Raw genomic sequence first — 26,412 nt, forward strand, 5'->3', positions numbered from 1 at the left:
TCTCAGATTGCCTCTGGCCTGAAGAACCCCGGCACTACCAGTCCTACTGCTCATCCCTTACACACCCACACATTTGTCCCATAAATCGAACCACCACCACCACATTCTCAGCTGGTGTAAATCTGTCAATCAGCGGAGCAATGTCAGTTAAACCATCAGTTGGCACCTGAGACTTGCGCGGAATTTAGGTGCCGAATGCCGAAGGAGCTATACTGACTGCTGAGAATTCATGACTATCGTAACCTGGAGGTGCCTAAAGGCTAATGGCACCTCACGTGTGTGATGCAAAAGGCTCTAGGGACCTAAATATAGACTTGCATTCCTGCTCAGAAACATCCTAGCCTGAAGAGACAGGTAGCTTACAGTGTTACAATTCAGATATAGCACAAAATGCGTCTTCTCCATGAGTCCCCACAGAGACATAAGGCACCGGTCATTCTTGGACCACAGAAAATAGGATTGAGATCAGGACAAAGCACATGCGGAAACAGAAATGATCCTGATGCCTCTTGTTTACTTGTTTGAGCACTCACTTCAGATAAAGGAGCCATCAGAACTCTTAGTTATGGGGGCCCAAAATCTTGGCTCCCTGTTCCCGGGAGAGCACTCTGCTCCCAGGAACTGTTTCAGGCAAAATAAATAAACAATTCCTGCAGCAGGAAGCTGAAACTAGTACGACATCCTCCCAACAGAAACTCCTTCTCACTAGCACACTCAGTCAACTATTTTTGCTGACTCTTTTCCTGGCCTTGTGCATCTCAGGGGCTCAGATCCAGTTACTCTAATCTCCTGAGAAATGAAGTGAGTTTAAAGCTGCAGAAAACAGAGATCCAAGAACCAAACACTTGTACGCCAAAGCCCTACGCATTAAGGTACGGCACAAGAAGTGACCACTGGAACCACCTGGGTCCTTTATAGCTCCCTGGTCAGCCCGGTGGAGTCCCTAGTCGCTCTACCAAAATAAGTATGTGCTCTCCTTAATCCATGGGATCAAGTAGGTATCTCATTTAGATGCTTGAAACTACTGCCTCTTTTGATTACGTAAGAAAAAAAGGTGACTGCTTTGGTAGTCCTCTATAACCCTGCTGGGACGGACACTTTCATTTTTAAATGTTATGTCTTCAAAGTGCATGGTCCAAAAGCTGCCCTTGTTCTCTGCCATAGCAGTGCAGTTTCGAGAGGCTAACATGTCTAAAAGTGTGCTCATGGGTGGCCATAAATTTAGGGAAGAGGGGGACTTTACAGCTGCTGCTTTTTATCTCTGTCTCTACTGTGTCCCAGTCCAGAGCGTGACCCTCCTGACAGAAGAATTTGGGTAGGGCTTCTGCGCGCTAGGGACTGTAGAGTGTAAGCAACAGAAATCTGCATTTCTTCCATTTCCCCCGTTCTAATTCTGCGTACTTCCAGTATGGTTGGGTGCCATAAACTTCAAAAACAGGAAAATCTGCATATGCACAGTAATTACTTTTTCAGACTGTTTTACCAAATCAAGGATTTAACCGCACTGAAACACTTGATAAGAAACAATTCCATTGATACTTGCTATTGAACCTAAATGACTGACCAGATGGAGCAGAACATAACATAGCAGACTGTCTAATATACTTTAGCTGAGATAATACATCTCGACTGAAAAAACATAATGTTTCACTCACTGACACAGAGATTGTTATATTACAGTGTGATGGAAATAACTATTGCACGCTCTTCCATAAGTCTGCGTGCATGCCTGTGCAATTTTTCCTTCTTCTATCCCTCTAATAACCTTTATATCTCTAATATCCCTTTAAGACAACTGTAATAAAACAAAACCGAACAATTAAAAAAAGGCCTGTTAAACTAGCATTAAGGGAATAAGTTAAACCTGCAAAATTAAGGAAATTCAAATTTAAAGCTGAAATGAACCATATGTCCTCCACTGTGCACACATGAGGAGATGTGTTCAAGTATTTTTTTAAGCAGAGTGCCATGATGGCACAAGATACTGCAGAACACAGGATTCATACAGCATTGTCTTTGTCTTGCTTAACTTTGGTTTATTTAAAGCAACTATGAAGAACGTATTTGTATTCACAGAGACACCTGCCTTTTATTCCCATTAGTAATAAGAGCTATACAAGCCTAACAAGATTACAACATACCCCTAAATGTTAAAGACCTTTATTTTATAATAAGTTACATGCAAAAGTCCGTATGTGCATATTAAGTACGCTTTTTAGTGCACTTGTTAGAGGAGATGATATATGGCTTGGAAACCTAGAGAACGGCAGAGAAAAGCTTTTTGTTTCCCATTTAATGCGGGCAGAGGGCTCCTGCAGGAAACTCCAGAAGATACTGTTCATGTTTCCCTCCCAAAAGTGCAGACGATTTATTTTGCATCATAAGCTTTAAGTGTAGTTCCTTGTTTGCCAGGTAAAAGAAGGAAGAAAGAAGAGTCCTGCCAGCTCCCTCAGGCCTAACATGTCTGTCTTCTTTCAGTTTATCTAAAGCTCCTTCTTCATAATCTTGCTCTTTCCTCCTTGCAGTAAAAACATTTGAATAGGCAGATGTGGCAGAAAATCTCAGACTGAAAAGCAGTAGTTCAAGTCTCAAATGAAAATACTATAGCATTAGAATGTCAAAACTTGAGAAAACATGATCAGGATATACCTTACACATCTAAGGGTCAATAATGGGACCACGCATCCTGCAAAGCGTTCACTGATGGTAAGGACTTTTTGTCTCGCAAAGGCCTCCTCCAAAGCTTTATTTTGTTTTCCCTTCCTCATTCTTAATCCTTTATTTCACAAGGAACTAAAGCACAGACCATTAGATGTATTAGTTTTTGCATGTTTTTTTGTACTGGGCTTCTTCACCCAACACTTGTTTGCTTTGCCTGCCTGTGGTGCTGCTAAGCAGGGTCTGTGGGAAACACTATGAGGTAACACCTCATAGCGCTGCTGTCCCCGTTTTCCCTACCGCTTTTTGTCTGCGCATCTGTGGTGCACACCTAGTTCTCCAAGAGCCAGGTAATGCTTTATGCGAAGGTAAGAGAAGAAATCCAGGGCCATTTTAAAGCTGTGGTCTGCCATGGGCTTGTCAAAGGCTCTGCTGCTTCCTCCAGCGTGGGAGGCTGGCTGGGTGCAAGCGTGTGCCTGTGTTGCCTTCCACGCCAAGTGACTTCTCTTCCAGTAGAAAGCCATGAAGACTTATATCCTTAGAGTTGGAGGCCAAATACCACTTTGAAAGCGCAATGGGAATGGTTGGGCAGAGTTTAAAAAATAGAAACTTTATGGACGGAAAAAGCCATTGAAGCTTAAGATTCTGACTTGGTAACAGTAAGAAAATTTTCCTTTAGGTTCTGTATTAAAGAAGAACAAGTATGACCTGTGGACAAGCATGAACAGCAAAACGGAAGTCATGAAAACTGGAAAAAAAAGAAAGAACATTGCACTAAATTGTCAAGTGCTGCCGTGTGGCTAACAGTTTAGCCACGCTACATGGTGACTGCTAGAAAAATAATGATGGACCAGTAAACCTGAAGATTTAGGTAATCCATTTGATACATTTTCAGTATCTCACACAGCAAAGTTAAGAGTGCCTGGGATCACAGCCATCAAGATGAGCAATGACGAAAAAATCCAAACTAAATATACAATGTACATTGGATCCTTCATTAGTGGAAATGCACTCCATTATAGGCTGACCCTGGTTTTAGACTTTAGAGAAGCCAAGCACTCATTTATGAAACCACCTTTCTCCTGCCTTCCTGTTGTAGAGCAATTTATTTTCTTTGAAACCATGTGTTTCTTTCCGCCGCAGTGGCCTCACAGCGCATTTATCTTCTTACGTCTGTAAGCTCTCTGGGACAGGGACTCTTGATACTTGTTTCATGGAGGCTGTCAGCACTTAGAAATGAAAAGTAGTAATGTTAATAGTAGCTTTCTACTCAGGTATAAAAGCTGTTTTTGTTACACCTCCTGGCAGCAGCCAGTGTAGGCAGTAAACGAGTTGCAGGGAGGATACGACAGTAAGTCAGTATCGTGGCCAGAGCAGCAGTGTAGCAGAGATCCAGAACACCAGGCTGCTCATCAGACTGTTTAACCTCCCAGCCCTGATGCACCATGTCAATGGGGAACCATGAATTGGTGACTTGAAATGTGCTAACTATTTCTGATGTCATGCCTTGGGAAGTATTTGCTGCATGGTCTAATGAGCTGCTGGAGTAAAAGTCCGCATAACTCTGAAATTTCCTGGGGTGTATCAGAAGAAAAAAAGGGTCCTCAGTCTTCTTGGCAAATCAGTGATCTACCTTGGTTGGGGGTTGGATCCCAGTTTCTACAAAGCCCTAAGTAGACTGTCCTGTCCTGCAGTCAGTCCTCAAGTTTCACGATGAACGCGTCTCCACTGTGATCTGGTTTGGTCTGATTTCGTGATCTGATTATAAAGTTAAAGTAAGTCCTGGTGGCAGACCATCCTTATGTTTAATAAGGACCCATTCTAAAACAAAATGGGGACCCAGTGAAATAAATCAACTCAAGACTAAACTAAACTATGCTAACATTTGCTCAGTTAGCAAAGGCATCACGATCAAAAGTATAAATAAATGAATGAATGAATGACAAAAACATTTCTCTTACTCTCTAACTGGAAAATATCTTGTGGGCTCAGCCCATAGTTTTTGAGTGTGACTGCTCAAAATTAAGACCCTAATCCACAAAAAAGGCACTGAGTCTCCAGTAACTGGAGAGAGGAAAAGAAGAAAAGTAAAAGAAGAATAATATCGCAGTACCTTTTGAAGTCAAACCACCTGTATATAGCTGTAAGTCTAGATAGGAATTCAGGAATCCATACAGGGAAATGCTAGCCCAGGCTTCTAGCTGATCTGAAGCTACTGCAGCCAAGGTGCTGTGTGCAAGACTGAAGGGGCAGCCGTTTAAACATGCTTCCACCACGTAGCATGAGCACAGGCTTCTAAAACGAGCCTCCTCAGCATCCTGCCAATATGCCTTCTCGTCTGCCAAAATACAAGCTGCCTGCACAATCAGAGGGCATTGCTGCACATATGGTTTTGACAGATTAAAATATGTGATTTTTTTTTTCCCATTTCTTTTTCCTACGTTTCCGACGCTTATTGTCACACGGAGACTAATTCTAGATATTGAACCAATAATACCTGATGGCTTTTAGCTCAGTCATAGCTTCTGTTCCCTCTCCACTGTGCATCCTTTCTACAACTAACTCCTGAGATCACAGCACAGGGCTTCTCATGAAGAAAAGCCACCTGCCCTGTGTAACACCTCAGTACTGCCCAATCTTCGAGCCACTCTTTTAACAGTATCTGGAGGTATGTGGTCATGAATCAGTTGCAGCAGCACAAAAATGGGCTAGAAAGAAAATAAAAAGTTCCCCAATGCATAGAGCAAAGAAACCTAAATTTATGGGACTGTTGAAAGAGTTCAAGGAAAGAGAGAGGAGATTCTTGTGGCCGAACAATAAACGAGTTGAGGAGCCCCTCAAGAAAGAAGAGTAACACAGAAGAGACTCATAAGCCAAAAGGAATAAGAAAAGGAGCAGAGAATGCTAGAAATAATACAAATTTTATCACTGACTTCATGGGCTCGGGGCTTTCCTTTCTTTGCTGTCCTCAAACCCCTACTTATTTGCACAGGGAATAAACTGGCATGATTCAATACAGATTGGCTGATAGACTTTGGATAAAGGAGTTAATAGGATTTCATTTACATCTCCTGCAGCTCTTATACAGGTGACTGGATTTTAGTATTTTGCCATGTTCTGTTTATTGATATTTACTTTTTTAGTTTTGATTTATTTATGTTTATTAATAAATAATTTCATTTATGAAGTTCATTAACGTGCCAATGCTCACTTTAGAAAGAAAATAAATTCAACCTTGGTTTTGAAATGTCTAAAATTCTTAACATAGGAAGTTCTTTCCTTTTTCCTTTTCTCTTGATTAGCTACTTGCCAAATATTTGTTGTTTTAAACTAAATCAATTTTTCTACCTCCTCAGCAGGATTCATGTTTATTTATACCAGTAAGGTACAGTAATTGAGAAGTAGCAAGATACACCCATGACAGAGGTCTACTTGAATCTCTAATTTGTGTGAGATCTAACAGAGAATAACCAGTGTAAGTTACGATTGCTGAAAGGTAGCTTTCATCTCTAAGCAGATGGAAGCCAGATATTTTAAAACTAAGTGCAACAATTGACTTAAATATAGCCCTGTCTGAAGGCAAGCAAAATCATTCCATTGCCTTCACTGAGTTTCAGATCAGCACAGCAGAGCATGTTACAGCTCTAAATCTCATGCTTTGCAAAATACACCTATCACCTGCATTTTGTAGATAGGGCACATGAAGCAGAGAAAAGTGAAACGATTTGATGAAGCTCAGGCAGAAAAACAGTAGCAGAGAGAAAAAAACCCAGAAAATAAAGATGTCTGTTCCCTCCCAGAACTTGTTGTTGCTGTAGACTACACCAGCCTCTGTCAATCCCTACACACTCCCAGTTCTGTAGGTGTAAGTATTAGGAGAAAGGCTGCCGAGTGTGTGACAAATCACCTTTTACTACAAAGTCCACTAAAAGCACTGGAAGAAAGACCTATTAATTTTGGAGAGCCCTGAGAGCACTAAGACAGAGCACTAAGGGAAAAATCTGGAAACGAAGATGAAGTGTCCCAGTCTGCACCAGTTCATGCAGGAGCCAGCGCACAGCCAGAACAGCAGTGAAGGTACACCTGAACAGAAAGAGCAGGACACAGAAAACCGAGCGGAAAATGTTAAGGTGAGCCACTAAATGGGCCTAGCAACTACAAGAGGAGTCCAGATTTACAGCAGCTCCCAATTTATCAAAACCATCACACAGTTGCCAATGGGGAACTAAAAAGGGGCAAAAGCCACCTGTCCGTTTAATAGCCATTCTTCTGTTCTACTGCTACAACAGCCAAGAGAGTTGCTCATCCCCGCATGGGTATTTCTTTCGCCTCAGGTATTTCAGTTGTTTCATACAGAACGTTGATGAACAAAATAATTAATTAATACATATTCATTATGAAAGGGCCAGTGTTAAGTGACATTTTTAAATTGCATCATGTCTTCAGACTATTTGTTTTGCTAAAAATAACTTAAAAATTAACCGAGTCATAGACAGGGGAAAAAAAAATGAAAAATCATTCTTCTGGATCCCAGTTTTGAATTCTGTCATCTGCACCCTCTGTATAGACAATTACAGCTACTATGGAAGTCCAGCGATCGGTATGTAAGCTGACGCCTTATACTGCTTATGTAAAAAAACAGAAATATAGAAAATAGACATTGACTCCTGGCACTCTGGCAGGTGATATATAGTATGAAATACAGGTTCACTGATAGATCTGTATAAGAAATAGACTGGTTCACTTTTAATTGTCTTTTGTCTGGGATGAAACCTTTTTTTAGTAAGCCCTTTGTATCTGTTGACTGTGAAAAACTTGGAGACTTGCAATTTATAGAACCTGAAAAAACTAGTATTGTAACATCAAAATGCAAATTGTTATGAAAACACGCATTTGCCTAAAACTCAAAATACTAAGAAATACACGTAAGCAGATTTTTGTATTATGTTTTTTCTTTTATAAAAAGGAAAATAAAGTCTGAGTGCTAGCTTTAGAAATCTAAGAAAAAAACCAGAAATCTATTTCAAAATGAAAGTTATCTTCATGGTGCTTACAATTGCTTTCTGCCTCTGTCTCTCCCTTTGTTTGGCCCTTTCAGATTCCCGTTTTTCATACTCTTTGCGGTATTCTTCCCTCTTCAATCTTTCATGCTGATATTCCTCATAGCTGTCATATCTAGGAAACATAACTTAGTCATTAAATCAAGCACCTGCATTTGTGAATGTAAAATTAGTAATACAATTTGTGGAATGCTTCATTATCTCTTGAGAACCAGCTGCAAAGCAAACCAAAGGCGGGCAAAATGCACTACCTGGGTCTGCGACTGTACGGTGATCTGGATCGCGATCTTGCACGTAAGGGAGAACTTCTGTATGCTCGGTGTCTACAGTGGCTGGACTCATAATAGCAACAAGATCTGCGGGAAGAAACACATTCACCTCTGTCATTCAGTTTGAATCTATTAACACCATTTTCTACCTCTTCCCCAAACTCACAATTTCTTCTAAGCTACCAGTGAGATTTTCCAGTGACAGTTTGAGATCTCCTAGTCAACTAAGGGGCCTCAAGTGATTTCACCCCCCTGCCCTTCTGTAATGTTCCTTATTGAGGCTAACACAGAGCAGAGAGTCAGCCACTGTCAACTTCATCTGATAGGGACTGCAGCTAGATTGGCACCGGGCAGCTCACAGATAATGGGAAAGGTTAGTTGTGTACGTCTCTCACCAATTGCTCTGCCGCTGACCTGACTGGCTCCACTCAGAAAGTGTAAACTTGGCAAATTTAAAGGATAATGGCAACAAGTGTTTCTGTAGCAACCCCATAACCTTCAGAGTTAATCAGCTCAGGAGCAATAGAATAAGTTGCACTGGATTAAGTTATTTCTTGTTTTTTTCTTTCTTTCCTTTAAGTTGCTTTATGTTTTTGCTGTTTTCCTTCTTAACTACGATTATGATACATGAATTTGCTGTACTGTACCTTGAAGAGGATCTACTACAGGGCGACCTTGATCTCGATCGGGAATATGGAGAACGGGAGCAAGACCTGCGTTGAGGAAAGGACCCTGATCTAGAGCGTGTCCTTTGGGATCTTTGAGAAAATAAGGATTTGGGTGGAGACACTGAATCTCTGCATGGAGAGTTAAAAGAAGAGCAAGAAGGCGATACGTCAAATAATGAATAGGCTTGTGTCCCATCCCAAGGGTAGCATAGTTTATCACTTTCATCTTCACTGTCATCAAAGAGACCATCCATTGCTAGTCCTGAATTTATAAACATAGGTAGTTTGGAGAATTGTTCATTACTGTAATCACTGTCCCTTAGTTCTCTGGTCTTATCTGCTTCTTCATCAAAAACAGCTTGGCTGGGGTGACCAAAATGCTTATTCAGTTCAGCCCGAATTTCCTGGTCTTGGAGCTGTTTTCTGTTATTACCGAGGGATCCCTGCTTACTTGTCTGTAAAGTCTCTTTCTTGAAATACTGGTCTTGTTCTAAAGAAGAACAAATCTGACACTGCCACCCAGGTGAAGAATCCTTAAATTCTAGTTGTCTGGAGTCCTGAAGTTCCTGGGATATTTTAATGTGTACTTCCGATTTCGAATTCACAGATTGACAGTAGTCATGGTCACCAAACAGCCGCAAACTGGGCCGTTTTGTCTTTCTCTCCTCATGTCCATTGGACAGTACTGTAGTCTTGCTAAGCTGTGCGTACAGCTCAGACTGTTCTGGACCCTTCTTGATTGGGTTATTTCCTTGAGAACCAGAAGACTCACTATAGCGGGGCTTTTTTGAAGGTGGTACAACAGTCTTGCATGATGACTTCAGTTTAGGTGAAGTCCTAAAAGGATTATCCTGGTTGGCTTTATGAGGAGGGGTCGTAGGTGGAGTTAGGCCTAAGGGGAAAAAAAGGAGGAACACAATATTTTTAAGCACACACACACAACGTTTATAAAGGCGGCTCATATGCTTCTTTAGAACAGATACAAAGCAAGACCCATTCTGTGTCACTTTAACACTACTAACACTGGGACTTAGAGTATTTAGGGTGTGAGACACCAAAGGTCTGGTAACGACAATAGCAACACTACTAATGCATCACCATTAATCCTCAGCATCATTTCTGCCCCTCCCCTTCCTTCACGACAGCCGCCTCTCTCTCTGTAGATTTTCATAGAAAAGATCAAGAGATAAAACCTAAAAGGCTTTTTTGTTAAAAATAAAAAAGATTTTGATACAAAAATCAAAAGTCAAAAGACTGGCACTGTCAAAAACCTAAAGAAATTAGCAGACAAAAACCTGAATAAAAGCAAGCCTAAGAAAAATAAAGGAGTGCTACCAAAGGAACCTTGGTAGGATGCAGAACTACTTGAATACAAGGAAGTACAGCAACTCCACAACTCAACCGCAATGACTCTTTGTCTCCGCAGTTCATTAACTTATTAAACCATCGCTAATGTATGTATAATACATTCTTGTAAGCATAACTAACACATTTTGCCTGAAATGTGGTTCTGCAACTGAAACACGAGTGAACAGGACAACTGCAATCGTAATGAACCATTGCATTTAGAACTAAATATTAGTGAGAGTCATGAAGTAGGGACTCAAAATGAAACAGAGAAGTATTCAAAGACTAAGATACCACTAACTACCAGGATTGTTCACATTATAACAGTAACAGATTATATCACTATGGTGAGACAAAATTGCAGGAAGGACTACAGCCCATTCCAGTAAAACCTGGGAACTGAAACAGCATCTTCCAACTATTTTTATAAGGGTAGAATATAACTCTCAATATTTTCTGTAGAAATCATGGAATTTCTTCAGGCTTTACAAAAGGATAACCCAGGACACCAGAGCAGAGTAGCAGCAAACTGCAGCAACTGTTTAGGAAAAAATCACTCTTCAGGAAGGTACTTAGCATGCTATGTTTAAAAAATTTGTTTCTGTCTCATTGATCCTAATGTAATTTAGAAGTATATATGCTTAAAATAAAAGAAATTAGACTGAGATTAGGGAGTTTTCCTAGATAATCCAAACCGTCCTTAAGCGCTCCAGAAGCTGATGCTGCTGAAGATTTCTTCTTCTAGCCCAAGCAATGAGTTTCCATTACTTCCTTAGCAAGAATGAAAAGAGAGGGCAGCCACACTTACAGGAAATGTGTATTTCAAACATGGCTATAGAGTTTTGTTTTGTATTTTTAAGCATGCAACAGAGCTCAGCAGATCAATGCAAATGGAACATGTTTTATAGTGTTTTGCTGTAAAGAAGGAAAAGCGTCCATCAATGCATAGTGCTCCCTAAGGAGCATAAATGGAGACTGGGAGTCCCATTGCATTAGCTGCAATGAATTTGTTCCAGAAAAAACGAAGATGGGAGTACCAAGGCATGAATACTTGATGTGAGAGAGAAGCTTGATTTTGTCTGAATGTTTGGAAAAAAAGGTTACGAGCTACCCACAGCTACGTGAAGACTTTGCCTAATGCCACAAAAATCAGGGAAACTGAGGCAAAGATAATGACACCTAAAACCATAGTTGCCTCAAATTTGAATTTAATAATGAAAAAGTTTTGTGCAAGTTCATCATTGTTAAACTATTTCTTTTAATTTGAGTCCTCGATTTTTTCTTCCTTCCCAAAAATTCCCTTGAGTCAGCAGCACCTATTTCACACCTTGTCCGCTTCCTCACCAACAAGTATTTTTGACTACCAAATGAATTTTTGGTAAAATAAAGAGAAAAGTCCTCTTCAAAATTCTGCAGTAATAATTTCTGGATGAAAACTTCAGGCTCAGATTCAACAAAGATTTGAGTAAGCAAAAACCGTTTTCTAGATAAAAAATGTAGAACTGTCACTTTTACTCATGAAATGACACAGCCCATGAGAGGCGCTGGGGTTAGTTACTGATTTCTTGGATGTAGTTTTAAAGAAGGAATGAAGTAGAAATACAACCCCTCCACAATGAACATGCATATTTTAAGAATTTCAGGCAAAGAAACCCCAGAGATAATCCAATTTTCAAAATAAAATATTGTTTCCATTTCCACTTCTTTATAGCTAGCCCCGGCAGGAAGTAAGATAAACACAGGGCACAATGATTTCCAGAAGCCCTACAAGGAGTCCAACAATCTTTAGAGGAAGGGAAAAAAAAGGCCCTACCAAAAAAACTCTTCCAAAAGTACAGACTGAGCTAAATTTACTGGCACTTCTCTTGCTGGCAGAACTGTGCTGGGGACAGCCTAAGAAAGGGCTTCCTCGTGGCGCTTTGGCTTTTTTCCTGGTTTTCAGCAGAAGCAGGAAGTGCACAGGCAAGTAGAAACGGATAAAAGTTGGAAAATGTTCATTTAACTTTTGAACAAACCTCCATCGGGGGACGGAGGAGGGAGTGAAGTTTTGAATTCATGTCACCACTACAGAGTCCACCCTCAGCGCGTCCTATGACCAGTCTCCAAACCATGAACTCTGAGAAAACCAGCTGACTGCACACTTGCTTCATCTTCACTAATCCCAGGTTATCTTCACCATGGGCCGTGATCCCCCATCAACGGCGTTACAATATTCTATAACCATTGGATTATTTCACACGCACCGATTTCTCCGCCAACGTGTACATTTTAGCGTTGACAGTACAAGGTATATTCTGTGCTCTCTCTTGAACTTAGCAGGTTTTGACAGATTTATGGAAGGACAGATGGCCATTACGGGCTGAAGGCTGACAAGAGGCAGTTCAGAGCATTGTTAACACACTTGCACAAACTCTCAGCAGTGCAGCGCTGTGCAGAATGTAATTCAGACTATAGCTTTTTTATTGCTGCCTATTTTCTTTTGTCAAAAGAGCCTGCTGTGCACAGCAACAAATGGCTGCCATTACCCAGAATGTAATGGGTGTCAGACAAATCACGTAACACAAACAATCAAGAGTATGTAGGTCATATTTCAACAGAGCACAACCTTAGCAATATTTATGATTACTGCATTGAAATGTGCTCTATAATAAACAAGTACCTCTACATCACTCACACTTATGTACTTCTGCACAGCAAATCTGTTAGAAGCGGTACATACTCTACAATCATCCCCCTTAAACAGTCTTTCTTCTTTTTAAAGTAAAAGGCAAGTATTTTTTCATGACATGCTATAAAACCATTTTCTTTGTAGGGACTTTTCTTTAATTGAATGGCTTCGGTAAATGGTACGTTTGCACTTTGCCTTGCTCCGTCTATATACTACGAACTCACTCGGCGATCTTGTGCTTGAAAACAGCGTACATCAATTGCCAGCACTGCTGCCAAAGCAGCACCGTCCTCTCTGTGCTTGTGCAACAAAAGGTGTTTGCATGTGTGCCGACTCTGCCACCTCGGCCGAGCAACTTATTCCGAGAAAGTCTCTGGGAAACTTTTGATACATTCCAAAACTTCACTAAAAAAATCCCTTAGTAACTCATTTAGCTCACCTAGGTTGATAAGCAGAAATTAGGGGAATGCCTTTGCATAGAACATGACATCTTGACTTTTTAGGACTGATTTCCAATGCTGCTTTACATAGACACTGATCTTTCTAAAACTCTACTGTAACTGTTAGCATTTAAATGTTTGATGACGTTTGTTGTGCTTTGAGGGGGCTGAGAATTAGTGTCTTTTGGGGAATGCAGCCCCAGAACCCTCCTACGTGTGCGCTGGGCTTTTGAGAGGCCTTGAGAATGAATACTTTTATACCTTTTAAGTTTGAAAATGGATTGTCAAGGGAAATATTATTTAAGGCCACTTAAAACACTGAACACAGGATAACAGCTCGATTCAGTAAAAGAATCAGAAGAGGCTTTGCATGACACAAGATTGCAGAAGCCAGGAAAATATAATAAAATTAAACAGGCATCATATAATAAAAAACTACATGCTTGTTGAGTATTCATTTTAATCCTCTTGACAGTGCTGCAGAGACTAAACACAGATGCCTGAAAATATCAAATAATTTACTGTATTTTACTCCCTCCGGACAACTCTCTGCATCTCACGTCTCATTTTACCAGAATCATTCTGAGGTCAAACAAGTTCTTGTATGATAGATTTTAAGCATTTGTTCTGACAACTAAGAGGAAACACAAATCTAGAGGTGGGCAAATAGCAAGGTATAAGCACCCTCAAGGATGCTCATGAATTCCAAATAACTATTCAGGCTGATTGTGTTCATATAGCCTTTTCTGTCATCTTTTTGGAGAAATCAAATTTTGCATCCAAGAAAGACTGGTGAGGAGTTTTACACTCAGTTAAATTACAGGGATCTGTGTGCAAATGAGAGACTTTTCACCAAGTCACCTGTTGTAGGTAAGAGGGTGGCAACAGCCTTCCAGTTACTGATTGAGCCTTAAGCGTGTAAACTCGCTTCATGCACTTACGTGATGGATTTGAGTATTTAGGAGTGAAGGTTTAAAAAGTCACCGAGAGAACAGAGAGTGCTGAATTTCAAACATTTAGGAGCCACGCCATCTAACTTGTGGCATTTAGAAGGTCAGCAGAAAGTCTAAGACAATCACTGAGGAGCCCTCGATCGCCAAGAGAAACACAGCCACCTCCAGAGGGGGAGTCATCCCCCTAGTCCCTGTGCCTGCAGGTGCCCCCTCAGCCTGGCTGGTAACAAAGAGGAAAGAGGTCTTCCAGTGACACAGAAATGTCCCCTGTTCCTGGAAGACATTAGAGAGGTTCAAGCCCCTGGCCTCTTAGCAAGGTGTTGGCAATGCAGCTAGCCGTGCAAAAAAAAGAAAGGGAGAACGACCTCTTGTGAGCCTTCTACTCAGAACGAGACTCTTCTTACACTGAAATTTCCAGGACTCCCTCCACATCGTGATGTTCTGGTTCACTTTCCTTAGAATAGCACTAGAAATCAGCTGCAGGAGTTGGGCTTTTAGATAGCAATAGACTTATTCCTCTATCACGGGCCATGTATTTAAAGTGCATTCAAAGAATTCTTACGCGTGGCTCGAAAACACTTTAAAAAAATATTTGTTCCTTGTAATTTGACAAATCAATGTTTTGACAGTTTTAGGGAGGACAACGTTACATTCGCAACTACTAACAAATCTATTGTAAAGCAAGATATAGCATCGGCAAGAGAATGGTTTCAGTTTGACTTTAGATACATGAATCTAAAATGTGCATGTGACCAAGATTGATGGCTCATGTGGGAAATGCTTTTATTTATTTATTTTTCTACTCTATAGTTAATTCATCAGTGAGGGAACCAATGTTGTTTTCAGCAGAGAGATCAAGGGAGCTGCTATTTATATTAAAATACTTTGTGCTTCGATAGTGCGAGCAGCAGTGCTAATGGTCTTTTCAATTCGGCAGTGAGATCAAGGCAACTCCTATTTAAATTATAATAAATAGTGCTTGTACAGTGCAAACTGCCCTATATAAGGACAATGAGCAATGCGGTTATCTGGATATAATTTGGAGTTGCCAGGGTCTCACTAAAGAACTCCAAGGTATTATTAATCACTACTGCCACTATTTTTTTCCTTTCTTTTTTGGTTGGTGGTTTTTTTTACTGAAGTGGGTCCCAATTCTGCCATGATTTACTCACATATGCTGTAAGTTCTTCACTACTCGATATTGTTTCTGTTATGTACTTGTCTGCTTCCAGCACAAGCAGATGCATGAAACAAGACGCTATGGCAATACAAATGACTTAAAAAGTAAGACATGCACAACCACTCATCTTTTTATAGATTTATATACATATACACAAATATAAAAGTAAAATATATGTGCATGTGAAAGCAGAAATTAATACAGCTACCAAGTCACGAAATACAATCTCCTGAAACCTCTCCTCACCAGGCATTGTGAAGACAAGAGCAAGTGCAACGTGAAGTCCAAGAGCCACCATCATGTACACTGCTTGATAACACTGATCCAACTCCCTGGTCACACCCGCTCTACCAACTCTTATTCTTCCTAATTATCATCAGTTTGTTTTCTAGCTAAACTCTATTTACTGCCAGAGGGGAAAAAAGTCCTGTTTGCATAGTACAACGTTCCTGTTCACATATTCATCCAGTCCTGCTGTTTCACAGCTTCTGATGCATTTTTTAATGTGCTAGTTCTCCTGGTTATATTGTCTAGGACAGCTACAGAGCTGTTTTGTTTCCTCCTCTGTGCACAGCTGATGGAGCGGATTGAATTTGGTGATACCAAGACCATTCCTGTTGCCATTATGGAGGGAATACTAGAGGACTATCCAGGGGTCAGAGCGACTCCCAGTTTCTGTCTGGTCAGCTGAGGGGAAGAGCAGCCTGCTGACTTTCTGGCTGGGAGAAAACACCGCTCCCTTCAGTGATTTCAACGGCTGCTTGTACCACTCCGCTGTAGTCACCTCATCTGCCCCTCTCAGTTGGCAGCACTAAGCACTGACTTACCAGTGTGCTTACAAATGGGCACCCTTGTGCAGATTTGCTCTCCAGTAACGATAAAAAAGGCTTCTCCATGCTTCAGGCCTACTGGCACTGAACGGGATTATCCTGCTGCATACAGTGACTTTTGCCCACTTTGTGTTGGTTTTGCAAAAAGAAGGATGTGCATTGGAAAGATGCTTCCTTTTCTCACGAGAGAAATTACTAAGACTGCAGGTTTTCAAGACATGGCAGAAGAAAGTGCGCATGTTTTAATGCTGAAGTAATGAAGAAGTTTCTGAAAAAGTGAAATGATGGCTGTAGGGAGGTGAAAGCCCAGAGTACATACACAGATCTAGTGCTTGGGGCTGCTCTTGTGTAAAGCCGCCACTGAATTCAGGTGCACCAAGCTGATATACGGTACCTGAAGGTACGTTTTGCTATGCCCCCCAAAACACTAGAGATCACACCATTTACAATCCACTGTTATCCTGAGAGAACACACGTCAAGTACGTGTATTTTTTTCCAATGTTACGCAACTGAGAAAGAAAACAGTCTTGTCAATAGCTCAGGCGGAGCGCAACGTGTGCTCTTGTGCTCAGTTCTGGACACTTCAGGAAAACAGAGGCAAAACAGAGATCAGAGGAAAGCAATAAAACAAATCTGAGTCTGAAGGAATTTACTTCGGCAGAAGGAAGAGCAGTTGAATTAAATGACTGCAATGGGTGATGCATGAACTAAACCAGCACATAATAAAAAATCTACAAATCTTCAAAAGGTACAAACACCAGGGTTCTGAAAGGAGGAGGAGGATAAAGGGAGGTTGTGTGAAGCATGCTAACGGAAGAAATAAAGAGAGAGCAAGAATATAAAATGAATACCAATTTAAAAAATTACCTCTAAGCTATGGAATAGTTTTTCAGTGGTAGAGGAGAAAGCTGTTATTTGTGACATATTAATCTAGAATTGACAAAGCACTGAAACATGCAGTCACGTAGAGCCCTAGACCGGCCTGGAGACAGACTGGATGACATAACTTTTCCATCTGTAACATCTATTACACTGTGCTGTGGGGTTTGTCTTTGAAAGATGGTGCTCAGCAGTACACAAATCTATGGGGAAATGGGGAAGTATAACAGATAAATGGTTTCATTCATATTTTCCCAGAAATTATGCTCTCTTGTGTAGGTTTGTAGCCGTATTTTCAAACACGTTCCTTCTCAGGTAACTGGATAAAAAGTGAATGCTAAACTGCACTGAAGTTAATCTACTGGAGACCTCTGTGAGATCTCAGTGTACATGTGGTATATTAAAATGAACAAACACACACACAAGCCATGCTTAAAGGAAGAGCCAGCACTCCCCATTTCTCACCTGCAGTTCCAGAGAGTTCCACACTTAAGGTTTGTTCAATAGTCTTGTTCTCAAATGGGGAACCCTTGGGATCACTGGAAGACAGGGCACATTTATAAAAACAAGCTGAAATGGAGTTGCTGTAGCCAAAATCTATTGAACCCCCCTCCCTTTTATAAATGTTTGCACTTTTTAGTACTTACTTTGGTGACTCGGGCGTCAATGGAAGTGATAAACTTGTTGGTTTGGCTAAAGGGAAAAAGAAAACAATTATGGAATATTGAAACACTCCATAAAGTATACTAAAAAGATTTCTTTTTATTTTGATGCTGGAATCCCATGTCAGTCGGTGCTGAACTCTAATAGTTCAAGAGCCATTTCAGTGTGTCTTAGATAGATAAATAAGGAAACTCCTCCTGATTCTTTATTACTGGTACCAAAAGGGCACCTAAATTTCAGCAATGATTTACATCAATTACTGTACCTCTGAAATACAGTACACAACCCAAATGCCAAGAACCTTTCAGCAGAAGAGTGGTACATGTTAAAAATCAATGAAGAACTCTACAGGATACACTGTGAAAATGTTATTTCTCTTAGAGTTAATTTAGACTACAGTTCACGTTTTATTTGGAAACAGAAGCAGCAGAATAACTATGAAGTAACAGAACGTTATGAATATTCAGTTAATTTTACTTCTACGATATACAATTTTATATATAGCACTGAGAATAGGTTGTTTCTATGAGGCCAGAGTCCAACCAGTTATAGTCCAAATTTCTGCAAATTATCCTCCAAACTATGACAAGCCACGGACATAGTCACAGATGGTTAAAAATGGGGTTGAAGCTCTCAGCACTACAATCCCAACATACGCAAAGCTCAAAGCTCTAGCTATAAATATACAAGTCTTTGTCAGTTTTATTCATGCAAACTTGTATTTTCCCAAAGCAATCCAAGAGCTAGGGTATTGTAATACAACTAGATTCCTTTAATTGACAGTAAAATGTTTTAAAATTAAAAATAATATTACTTGCAAATTTTACTTTTCAGAAGTTAGACTGATGTTTAAACACAGAGAGCATTGTACTAAGAACAACAGCAGGGGATCTGTTCTGCAAATTAATTACTTAAGACAAAATGTTCCCCTTGAACACTCCTGCACTGCAGATCTTTTGTCCAGAGTGTCACTACTGCGTATTTCGTATTCATCCCAGGCTTGGAGCTCCCATCAACATTAAAGGATTTTATATGCAAATTGATTACTTTTATAAGCTCTAGAGCATTCCTGAAGCAATATTACATTTTTTTAAAAATTAACTCAATTCTCAAGAGCTGCATATTGTTTCTCCTCCTCCCCATATGAAAGTTAGAAATGGAAGCTCAGGTGTTCACCTCGGGTTCACCTTCCTCAGAAGTCACCACCGGAGTGAGAAGATGCACCTCAATGAGTTATTTGTCTGATCCAGCAGTGCCACTGATTTGTGCATAAAACCAGGCGTGGTAAGACTGAATGCAACCTGACACTTCTTTGTGTGCATTTTATATCCATCTAGGGATACTAATGTTTGCCAGTGGCTACCTAGAGGGGAAACTGGCTTAAAAAACCCAGACCTCACAGTAAGGCTCTGGAATAAAGTTTTATACAAACGCTTCTACTTTTTTTAGAGGATAAAAATCTATATACTCTTATCCAATTTAGGCTTTCTAAGGAAGTTAGATGTGTAAGAGCTATTTAAACCTCTAATAAGTCTCATTCTAGCTCTCAGTCCCCCAGAATAGTCCCACACTAGAATATATATATAAAATTCTGAAGTACTGAAGCAGAGTGCGAATCTGCCAGAGATGGGCACAGAACCAAGGCGTTATCTCACACTCGTATGTATTCATTTTAGGCAGACATCACTGAGCTCTCCCACTGAGAAATTCCCATACCAAAACACCCATCGGTTTTCTTATTACTAGGCAAGGGCTTGACCAAACAGTATTCCTGCAAAGGATTCGTCCTCACATACAACTATTGATAGTGCAAATATTTAGCCAAGACGCTATTATTTTCCATGGTGCCTGTTTATTAGAGTTTCAAGGTCTACTGTGGTGTGTTTTTTTCTTATTAAAAAGGGTTCACATGAAGTTGCTTGTCCCTGTAAATTGAAAACATTCAGGTTCAAAAGAACTAAGTTTCCTCATGGGCAAATTTCAATGCAAAACCACAGATGATCTTTGGCATGAATGGGTTTGTGGACATTCCCGTGGGTTTGCAATATGTTTGCAACAGTAACCCTAAAGGAAAATACTGTTTGACTTCTCCTTTGTGAGCTTTCCCTAACTTTGAAAGAAAATATCAGACCTTGGTTATTTCTTAAAACAGAAGGAGCCAATTTTCTTGTACTTTTGATTAAATGTATGAACAAATGACTGCAGGTCTGCAAATATCAGTTAAATTTGCAAGGTTGATTCTGCATGAATTGACTGTCCAAGCTGAAAGCATTATATTCCTGTATTTGTATTATATGCAAATCCATTGATATTGAAGTCATATATTGGTGTATGAGGCAAATTTGCTGAAAAAACAACATTTCAGAAGCCTGTAAATTAAACTGCAGGAATTAAAGAGGAGAATAATTTCTCTCTGCCTGCAACTTCACCTGCAGTGCCACCAAAGTCACAGTTATCTGTTAGACACTGCTAAGTTAGCTATATGTCCCTTCAGACTTTCCTAACCTCTCCTTCCACGCAGTTCCCACAACACAACATGCCCTGCTTCTTTGTACTCAATCAACACAATTGCCTCGGCTGGGGAAAAATGCATTTCTGAGACGAATAGGAAGATATTATAATCTGTATTTATGTGTGTGTGTGCGCATATGTGTATAACGTACATGTGCATATAGCATGTTATACATTATAAACCTTACCACGGATTGCTTTAACACCCAACAGCGTTAATAAAGCCCGCTGTAACTTCTGTCAGGTCTCTGTTTCAGTACCATTGCAGTGAGAGACCCAGGTTTTACACGTACAGTTCAGCCTGGATTTTGCTGTGAAGCAGACTGCTGAAGCCATCCAGAAGGAGTGGCAGTTGGCACCCAAGAAGCTCTAGAGGCAGTTGGATTTCTTTCTTACAAGAAACATCGTTCAGAGAATTTGAGACCACAATGAGGAAAACTATACTTAGGGTGTCTGAATGTACAGCTGCGAGAAGGGTATTTAGTGTCGGGAAGGGAAGATTATTTTTATTAAGTTTGCTTATACTTGCTAGTGAAGAGTGAAAAATCAGATTTGACGGGGGCTGGAAACGCAGGAAGGGGGAGGGAAAAAGAAGAAAAAACATACAGTTTACAATTGTTGCTTTAAAAATACCAGAGCAACACATTTAGGGTCATATCCTGATCTCTGTTGCAGCCAGATAACTTCCATTGACTTCAGTGGAATCATCCAGAATTTGCAGTGATGTGATTGAGATAGGCACCTGGTCTTCTAGATGCCAGACCAATATATGTATGTAGATGTATTTTAAAGTAGCAGCAACTTTAAAAAAAGCTCCCTTTGGGCTTGTAAGCTTTTACAGCCTTCCTTTATCTTGGGAAAACAGGCAGGGAAGAGGGGGAAAGAAAGCAAGAGAGGGGGCTTTAAGTTCTTGCATCTCTGTCAGTAGAAGCTACTTGTGATACAGACCAGTTCTTTATGCAGCGGGGGATACTAAAAGTCAACACAAGTGTTTAGTTTTGTCCATAAAGAATCTAGAAAGAGAGAGAAAGATCAGGATGGCAGCTAAACTTTCAACTATTTACAAAATAAAATTACAAACCGGCATTCCAGCTTTAACAGGAATGACACATTTATTGCTTTCTCTGTAGCAGTGAGAGTACTATTTATTGTCTCTTAAGGACTACGTGGCAGGTTAACAATGCCTTCAGTTTTACGCTAGCAAAAAAGAAAGCTCACTAATGAACTGGCCTGCCCAGCTTGTTTAGGGGTATAATGATTTCTTAGTGGTAGAGTACTCTGTGTGAGTAAGTATTTCCAGCTAGCTTGGTAGATTAACATGTGTTATTTGGTAAATCTTTTTCCTGAGATTCTTTTTCTGAGGCTGTGGGCAACGGAGACGGAATTAAAACTGTTTAAAAGCTAAATCTAGCTAACTAATTCTAACTTCATTATACTGTTTTAAAATTCTCCCTACACAGAAGAGATGCCGGATTTACAATACTAATCCAAAGAACAGAAGAGGTATCGAGGGTATTCGCAACTGCGGTATTTCAGCTTCCCTGCGCTACTGCTGGTACCAAAGCTGTGTTCTGCGGGCCCACACCTACCTTGCAGATGATTTGTCTGAGACTGCAGATGGGGCTTCCTTTTGGAGGTGCATTTCTCTTTGCTGCTGTTCCTGTTCTCTGCTGGTTTGGTCTGAGGAGGGTCATCATTCGTAGTCAGATATTTGAGAAGTTCAGAGCAGGGACGTCTTTGAGGCTTTTGCTGTTGACAAACGCTCTTCGCTTTATTGCTCCATGAATTCTCAGTCTTAAAAACAGGACATAATAAAATAAAATAAAATAAAAAATGCTAAAATTAGTGAGCTGAACCTTATCAGAATGGATATAGGTTTTCTGAAGAGATGAGATTTTCAATGAAGTGTTCAGTCTAAGCGTACTAGATCTATGAGCTGTGAATAATTGTTTGCAGAACAAGGAAAGAAAATTACATTTAAAATTCCTAAATGACATTTATGCAGCTTTTTATTTCATTTCTCCTACATTTCAATGTTCCTACTCAGCAACATGTAACTAACAAGACCCTACAGCGCCTTTACTGAGAACAAAAAAATAAGCTGGTTTAAACCTTAATTTGCTGCTGATTGCTTGAGCCCAGTATTCACAACTCTCTTAAGTACCCCTAAACGCTCTGTTTTCAGTTACAGTGAACGGCAAGACAAACATTGTTTAATACTGCCTGCTAACAGAATTATGTCAGAGCCCCCATTCTATCCAATTAATGGCTGATATACATCTTTTGCCAAGAATCCAGTGTCATTTTTCTTAGCTCAGACAGCTGGTAAAATGGCAGTCCCGCATCCTGGAGTCACTCATAAACAACACCAGCCCATCAGCAAATTTTATCGTACCCCCTACTACTCTGTGTATCAATAAAGTAACAGACGGTGGGACTACAACTGAACTCTGCCAAGAGAAAAAGCATAAATGAAATATTCAGAGCATAAAGGCGCTCAGGTGTTTGTCTGAAACCCAGTCTATAATCTGTTCACTTTTTTATTTTTTTAAAGGAGTTGCAAGATAGTAGGCAGATTAATACAATACATATAGATCTACCGCTTGCTTGGTTGCTGAAAGCACAAAAGACCTTGTTACACTTTTTCTGTCTTTTTTTTTTCTTTATTACAAAGATTAAGTTTGTACCTTAACAACCACAGGGCTTGTTCTGATCCTGTGATTAGTGTTTGCATGGTTTTGTGTGCTGAGACCACTGCATTCATTGTAATTTAGCTGAGTGTTGGCTGGAGCCAGCAAGAGCTTCTTAAGCTACAAACACATCAGGGAAAGGGAGGTGGAAGGAAAAGAATAAAGTTATGCATCTGTACGGATTAAAATGACTTATCTACATTTTTGCATAGTTACTTAAAGTTAGCTATATCAATTCCAGCAAGCAAAGGACAATAAAACTGAAAGAAAGGCTTGATATTCCCCAGCGCAAACAGATTTCATTTTCTTCTGGCTTGGCAGCGTATTTCTGCTCCTTTTACTGCAGTATACTGTGGGGCAGGCAGAAATTACAGGGGTCTTGGATTTCTGAATCCATGGCAAAATGAAATTCTCGGCAATCTGTTTGACAGAAGAGGCCTCTGATCTAAACAGAGACGTTAACTTTAACGGACTAATGGATACAGCGTCAAGATGCAGGTATCTGGCTCTGCTTCCGCAGAAGCCAGTGATAAGGGGCTTTCAGCAGAAACAGAATCACATCTCAAACTGGTTTTACTGAGTAAAATGCCTATCAGGTTTCACCCACATCCTCACCCAAGGTTCAGTTTTGCCCTGATTAGCACTAAGCTGGTCCTTACTGGTCAGATCAATGTTAAAGGCACAAAATTAGCCCCACATCCTGCCAGACTCAATGGGCCCTTCTTTACAGATCACCAAAAGTGATGTCTAAACGTACACACAAAAAGAGCCCCAAGAAATGAAATATGAATTAAAACCCCTTACCCTGACTTATTTGAACAGAATGACAAGCAAACATGTCAGCCATTAGCACTAGAATCTCAAAAACAATCTCTTCAACACACTTTTTAATAGATTGCCTTATTAGTCATCCTATTTGGTGTTTTTTTCCCCCGCTTAATTTTCAGTTCTTTACTTGATGTTCCTTTCCACTCTAAATGAAAAGTCCAGACCTTACTGTGACTACATCATACCCATGCAGCGGGTAGCCAGAGGCACATCCAATTCCTGTTAAACAGTAGGAAGGGTTCTTACTAGAGACGGCTCTTCTGCCTCCTGAGTTGGAGGGGTGCCGTCGGGCACTGGGGAAGGGCTAGCGGCATTTTCGTTGGTCACATCTCCATCTGTCAGTGCATCAAAGGAAGGCAATCCATCCTCATCCACAGGGATGCTGTCCAGTGTTTCAGTGAGAACGGCTAGCAAGTTTGCCTCGCTCTCTTCATCTATCTTCTGTGGGAGGGGACAAAACAAAAAGGGCAACCAGGTGAGAAGAGATAAGGAACAAAATGATGCCTCTGTATGTGAAAAAGCAGTCAAAACACAGTTAAACCAGCCCGTGAAACAGTACCCTGCAGCAGTGTCTTGGAAGATGTAATTAAGTGCAATGAAATTATCCATCTCTGGGTTCAAGAGAAATCTCTTCGTACTCGCACTATATTGCTCTAGTTTACTTTTCTTAAACAATACTTTTTTTTTTATCCAGCATTAACAATGAGAAGTAATCACCCAGGGATTGTATTACAGGATGTGTCTAAGCTGCTGACACCTAATGATGGTGTCAGCCCAGGCTGTCTCTTCCTTTCTCTTTTCAACGTTGAACATCAGCTAATTGACCTGACAAAATTACAAGAATCAGAGAGTAAGACAGCTAATCAGAAGACCAAAATGAATCACCAGTGAAATGTGGAAATCCTTGTTCACTTACGCGGCCTGGTGTAAGAAAGAAAGGTTTTCCCTTTCATACTTCAGGAAATCCTTGCTCCAAAACCAAGCAAACCCCTTCTCATTCCTGAGCACCTGGACATTAGACTAGCCATCAGGACTCATGTTGTAGATGGGATTTCTTTTAAAGAAATGTATTAGGCAGGTTGCCTTTGAAATTGCCCTTTTGAGTTATGTCGTTTGAGTGCTCAATGCGACTATTGTATGCATTTATCTAATTCTGACTGCAATTATAAAAAGTAGATTAATTCCTAATCAGATGTGGCTGTAATGTTAATTTATATTAGATATCTTATTTCAGCAACAGGACTTCTTTTTGTCAAATTGAGTAAATTTAAATGCCTTCTGATTTTCTAATGAAATATAGTCCCTACTGTATATTAAGGTACAGATTTTTGGAGTACTGCGAGTTCTCAATAATAGAATTGTGTAAAAATCATTATATTTATTTTTCAGAAAGATTGGAAATTGATCTTGACAGATCAATTATCTAGGATTCCTAAGCTGATCCTAGTGCTATTAAAATAAATGAAAAGCCTTTCACTGATTCCAGGGATATCAAATTGTGAGTTTTTCCAGCAGCTTCAGAATGGTTCACCATGCTCCAGGTTCACACTGTGAAGAGATTTCATCTGAGTTCAAATCTCATCGTTTAAAAGTAAACTAGCAAGGAATACAGCAGTAAAACAAGCAAAAGCTCTCCATTTGAAAAAAAAAATATGTTAAAAAAGTCAACAACAAAACACGGCCAAGTAACACCTCAGAAAATAAAAAAAAAAGCAAATGAATCTGGGTATCCCCTCAGCATGACTTTCTTCAGTAATAGGGTATCTACCAGACTCCGAACAGAGATGCTCATAAACCACACAGATAATTGCTCCTGCCAGGCTTCTCTGCCAAATCACACCTCACGGCTTCTTACAGAAAAGCTCTGTCTTCGAGCTAGAAAGCTACGGGCAGAGCACAGACTGTTTGGGTGCTTACAGCATCATCCCCAAGAAACAAATAAACACTCAGGCAAAGATAATGCTAAGGAGAAGTATTTACTGAAAAGGCTAAAAGAGGCTTGGCCACTGAGAAAAAGAGTCTAAGTCCTGGTATCTGGTGATTTCCACCATACCAAGCAGACACATGCACAGTGCCATGATAATTCAGCGTGCAGAGGATGGAAATAAGCAGAGGGAAGCCACCTTGCAACTAAAACTGTGTTCCAAGTGCAGCTTCTCACAGCCACTTTTTGAGAGGCGAAGAGGAAAATTACGGTGTCACTTCTAGGAAAGTATGAAAAAGGTGTTATGAGGCGAAAAAACGCTTTACGATGTCACGAAGTGCTGACTTTTTTTCCAACGGTGTTTCAAACCCCTTGCAAGCAGTGGGATGAATGGTGGCAAGGGCCATCCCTCAGCTCTGGGATGGCTGTGGGGGGGTCCAGCTGCCTGACCCACAGCTCCGCACTGGGAACTTCTCCAGCAAGTCTAGCTTGTGGGGAGCACCACCGCCCTTCCCCCCATACTGAGCTTTGCAGCTTATAAAGCTGACAACAAAGCTGGAAGTGTTACTATTTCTAACGGGGAATGCCTTCTTTAATAATAGCATGCCAGAAGAAACCCTGATATTTGCTGTTAGCTGCTGAGCTCTCATGCTTTAAACAGACATTCAAGTGCACTGACATTCAAGAACAGAAAGTTGAGTGGACACTGGTCCTCATCACAGCAATTTCAATTAGTTTTGTACAAGTTTCAACATTCAAACACCCCAGAGAAAGCACAGGATGTGACAAAGAGGACTCTGTTAAACAATTAATGTCACTTTCCATTATTGCTTCAGTCCCAAT

The 26,412-nt window shown here is 40.3% G+C and overlaps 1 protein-coding gene across 7 annotated transcripts in view; it reads right to left on the reverse strand.

The window, feature by feature from the left end:
- The window catches only part of PPARGC1A (PPARG coactivator 1 alpha), a 371,540-nt gene that overhangs the window by 6,959 nt on the left and 338,169 nt on the right, over positions 1 to 26,412 (reverse strand). For 6 of the 7 annotated variants that reach the window (XM_074587715.1, XM_074587717.1, XM_074587716.1 and 3 more), the window contains 8 exons: positions 23,892 to 24,086; positions 22,815 to 22,937; positions 21,717 to 21,921; positions 17,601 to 17,646; positions 17,419 to 17,492; positions 8,635 to 9,547; positions 7,970 to 8,074; positions 7,713 to 7,833 (listed from right to left, as the gene is read on the reverse strand). In XM_074587715.1, the coding sequence (XP_074443816.1) occupies positions 7,713 to 7,833; positions 7,970 to 8,074; positions 8,635 to 9,547; positions 17,419 to 17,492; positions 17,601 to 17,646; positions 21,717 to 21,921; positions 22,815 to 22,937; positions 23,892 to 24,086 (1,782 nt within the window). The remainder of the gene's footprint in view (positions 1 to 7,712; positions 7,834 to 7,969; positions 8,075 to 8,634; positions 9,548 to 17,418; positions 17,493 to 17,600; positions 17,647 to 21,716; positions 21,922 to 22,814; positions 22,938 to 23,891; positions 24,087 to 26,412) is intronic. The other variant, XM_074587719.1, reaches the window with a different exon arrangement.

This window comes from Larus michahellis, chromosome 5 (assembly GCF_964199755.1).
Source record: "Larus michahellis chromosome 5, bLarMic1.1, whole genome shotgun sequence".
NCBI classification, from domain to species: Eukaryota; Metazoa; Chordata; class Aves; order Charadriiformes; family Laridae; genus Larus; species Larus michahellis.